The sequence below is a fragment of the Morchella sextelata genome, assembly GCF_020137385.1.
Source record: "Morchella sextelata strain SCLS chromosome Unknown scls_3, whole genome shotgun sequence".
NCBI lineage: Eukaryota > Fungi > Ascomycota > Pezizomycetes > Pezizales > Morchellaceae > Morchella > Morchella sextelata.
The window spans coordinates 1,790,748-1,794,641 of NW_025408618.1; the positions used below are offsets into that span (position 1 = coordinate 1,790,748).

Consider the following 3,894-nt stretch of genomic DNA (forward strand, 5'->3'; position numbering starts at 1 on the left):
TAAAAACGAACACCTACTGAAACCCCCTCCCCATTGAACTTTCGAAGAAAAGCAAAAAGAAAAAAGAAAAGAAAAAAGTCCAGCCGAACTCCCAAACCAACGAGTAAAACTAACAGGAAAATTTAGATATGATACAACGGCAAAATAAAGAAAAAGGGGGAAAAATAAACTTTCTCCGTAGCCAAATTTGATAAGAAATAGGTCATGCATTCATCATCCTCGTCAGGCATTCAACCGGTGACAATATTATGCAGTTTACTCAATCCCCAGAAACGGCCGAAGAAACAATTTTCGAAACTCCAACGAATAAGCAATTAACCAGGTCTCTTCCACTGAGCTGCAGGGCTGGTATTCGTTGCCCCGGGCGTCGACTTTCTCGACGCGGCCAGTGACATACCCTCCTCGCTCAATACACTCAACCAACCGCTCCCAACATCCATCTTCAAAGCCTCGACTTTACGCCGGTATTCATCTCCCCTCATCTCCCAGTCAATATTTTCTCTAGGGGATGAAGATGCATGCTGTTGAGGGGATGATTCAGCCCCGGAGGATGATTCATCAGGATGGTGTGGAATATCTTTAGGTGCTGTTGATACATTTGAGCTGATCGATGAGTGCACGGGAGGTGGTTGAGGTGACTTTGTTAATCTATGCTCGCCAATTGACAAGCTACTGTCCTCACGACCAAGCTCAACCACTCTCCTTCTTCCAGGTTTCTTCTTTGCCCTGGCCACATCACTAGTGCTGGTAACCATCTTGATCGACTTTTCACTTTCTTGCTTTTCCTTCTTGGGATCGATCGCTGCAACTGTGTTGACGACTACGCTTTGTGGTTGAGGCATCCTCACCACCGGCACGCTGGGTAGCTCTGCCGCTCTCTCGACCAAACTCCGCTTTTCGACCATCCCGGGCCCTTGAGAGTCTAACGTAATATCATCTGTATAACCCGGTGTGCTCCTGAAAAGGTTGAATATCATCAATCGGTATGAGGGGTGAGTCTTCGTAAAAGGGTTTGCCGCGACCCAAATCTCCGCCATGTTCGGTACGCCCGTTAACCGAGCCAACTCAGTGGGGTCTGCAAGCTTATTTTCCCGTAAATCCAGACGTTCCAATGATAGCAGCCGCTCTATGCCCGCAATCGACGCTAGGCGGTTGCCACGAAGATTTAGCGCGGTTATGGCGGGGAGGGGGTTGCGAGTCAACGAGTGAAGTGAGTCGATCATATTGTTAGATAGATTTAGAGCTCGCAAGTTTGAAAGCGTGGACAAAGTCTCTGGAATAGATGTGAAAAGATTGGAGGAAAGGTCAAGTGACGATAACGAATTCGCCAATGGAATTAATGCGAAAGAGGAGATGGATGTCAAGCTGTTATCCGCCAATGACAAATGCCTCAAGAACCTCCATTTCTTCGCCATAGGATCCTCCTTTACCGGGCTAGTGCCACGAGGTGACCCGGGAATAACGGTAGGCGGGCTAGTACCACGAGGTGACCCAGGAAGAACGGTAGATGTCGAAGAGGAATGACTACTTCCAGATTCCGATCTTCGCATCCGATGTGAGCGATGGTGAGTACCTGCCGCTGAACTGTTCCTAGAGCTGGTCGGCCGAGACGGCGAGCTACTCCGTGGCCGGGTTTTCGAGCTGTCTCGTGAAGTGTTCGAAGGATCTCTCGACATCGCATGATAATGGCCCGTGGGTGCGCTTCCGCCAATCTGCACCGGACGAGATGTGGGCGAAGGAGGTGCCGATGAAGACTGGACTTCCGCTGGGACAACCGATACAGGATACGACATAATTGGCGAGGATTGTGACTTTGCAGACCGCGATCGTCGTTTGTCCATATCATCCAGAACAATAGCAATAATGAGCTCTGCAGGGTCCTCAATGCCACCTCTTTTGACCGTCAAGCTCCGTACTCTCTCAGCCAATTGATCCCATCCAAAGAACTGGCGGATATCGATATCGCAAATCTCCAATGCACTGACGTTTTTGAAAGCCAGCAAGGGAACTGCGGTGTCGAAAGGAAACTCCTCGAAGCCATCAATCAATCGTGACTTCCTATCAGGAGCTAGCCTAAGGCATGGGATTTTAGTAAAAGCTGAATATAGATACTTCAAATCTGCATCAAGCGCTGCCTTTGCTCTCGCACTCTTTAACTCTGCTGATGTACCGAGTCCAAAAGAGGACCACAGGGAGGTCATCCCAGTCATGACACTCTTGACGCTAGACACTGAATGAATTGACAAGCTATCTGAAGACCTATTTCTTCGTTTGGACTGAGCAGACGAATCCCTGAGAAACGAGACGTAGTTTGCTGGTGAACTCTCTGCATGTATATTCTCGAGACGCACACCCATAGACCCAACTGGAATGTTGAGCTCTTCGAATCGTGTCAAGAGGTAGTAGAGGTGATGGGGTGTGAGCGACAGTTTCTGGGGCTTGATGTACTGCGACGAGAACGACAGTGATGGTAGAGAAAAGGCTGCCGCTAGAGCTGAGCCGGATGATGATGAGGTGGAGTTAAGTGGTGACGATGGGTGGCTTCCTGTACCAGTTATGGCAGGTGCCGAGTCCCTTCGGCGGGGATTCCGCCTCTGCAATTGTAAAGCATTTGCTAGAGCCTTCTCGTGAGTCCGCACAAAGTGGGCGAGATGCTTGATGAACTGTTGGCCGTCTTCAGAGTCCATCAGTTCGAATACATGCGGGTTCGTGGACGAATTCCTTTGTAGGTAGAGTGTCCCTGAATCAGGAGGAGGCGAGCGAAGAGCTTTATCAAGTACTGTTATGGGGTCGCTGCAGCTCTGGAGCTAGCAGGGAGGGATCAATCACTTGACTAGGATTGATGAACGGAGGTGAGGGACAAGTCGAATAAATGTTGGATAATGTTCGGTAGACGGACGAGTAGGTAGCCTATTACGTGGGGAACTTTGAGATGGAGATTAAAATGTTAGTCTCCATAGGTAGGGAAGCCGAGACGATGTGGCAGCAATAGCAGCAAGCGGCGACGTAGTAGGGTGTGTGGGGAAATACGGAGGGTGTCATGGAAGAAGAGGAAGTGTGCGAGTGCGAGTGGAAGAGAAAAGGAAGCGTCCGAAGAAGGCTGCAAAATATGCTGCATTTATGTACTTACACTTTACAAGAGCTGATCCGATTATAACCAGCGGATATAAAAATTAAAGCACCAGAAAAAATATTCACAGGCCCAGAGTAAGGAATGGGATGGAATTAAAAACAATCGACGAGATGCAAGATGCAAAGAGAGGGGGAGAGAGAGGGGGATGAAAGAGGTTTCGGATTCGGGAAGAGGAATTAATCGTCGTTGTTTCGTGAAAGTCGTTACCAAGCGCGACTAGGCACTTTACTATTTGCACGTCGCCTCGTTCAAACTAGGCGCACCTTAATGTGTCTCTGGACAAAAACGTAACACAGAGATCGAGGTCAAAATCTCGATCACTACTCTAAGAACCCTGGCGTTTATGCCGGAAGTTTGAGATGAGATAAATATACCTATCTCTTCGGGATATGTAGAGAGGGAGTGGGGTATGGCGGTCCGTGGGAGTCGGGGGAGGATGAGTAGGTAGATAGGTAGGAGACGCGGAGATATATCGGGAGGGTGTGCGACGGGGGGGTATGAGGGTGAGAGGGGACGGAAATGGATCACCTTCTCTGCTCCAGGACGTCGGAGTGGAGGGGTGACGATGAAGGGTAGGTAGAAGGGGAGAGAAGGGTGCACGAGGGGAGTAAGAGGATATTATGGGGGAGGTTGATACCTCTACTGGGTTTTTCGATAGCGCTGAAAGGGGGAGAGATAGAAGCCTGGTCAGAGTACGTGCGACATTCGTGCATGAGTGGGTGTTTTATGTAGGAGTGAGTATGGTGCATAAGCTGGGGGTC

General features: G+C 49.3%; 1 protein-coding gene across 1 annotated transcript; it reads right to left on the bottom strand.

Annotated features, from left to right (window-relative positions):
* Positions 1 to 314: 314 nt before the first annotated feature.
* Positions 315 to 2,687, bottom strand: H6S33_009300 (uncharacterized protein; the record flags this gene model as incomplete). The annotated part of the gene is made up of 2 exons (XM_044840680.1): positions 315 to 1,406; positions 1,464 to 2,687. 2 exons carry the CDS (start codon positions 2,685 to 2,687, stop codon positions 315 to 317), a joined length of 2,316 nt encoding a protein of 771 aa, XP_044698115.1.
* Positions 2,688 to 3,894: the final 1,207 nt, after the last annotated feature.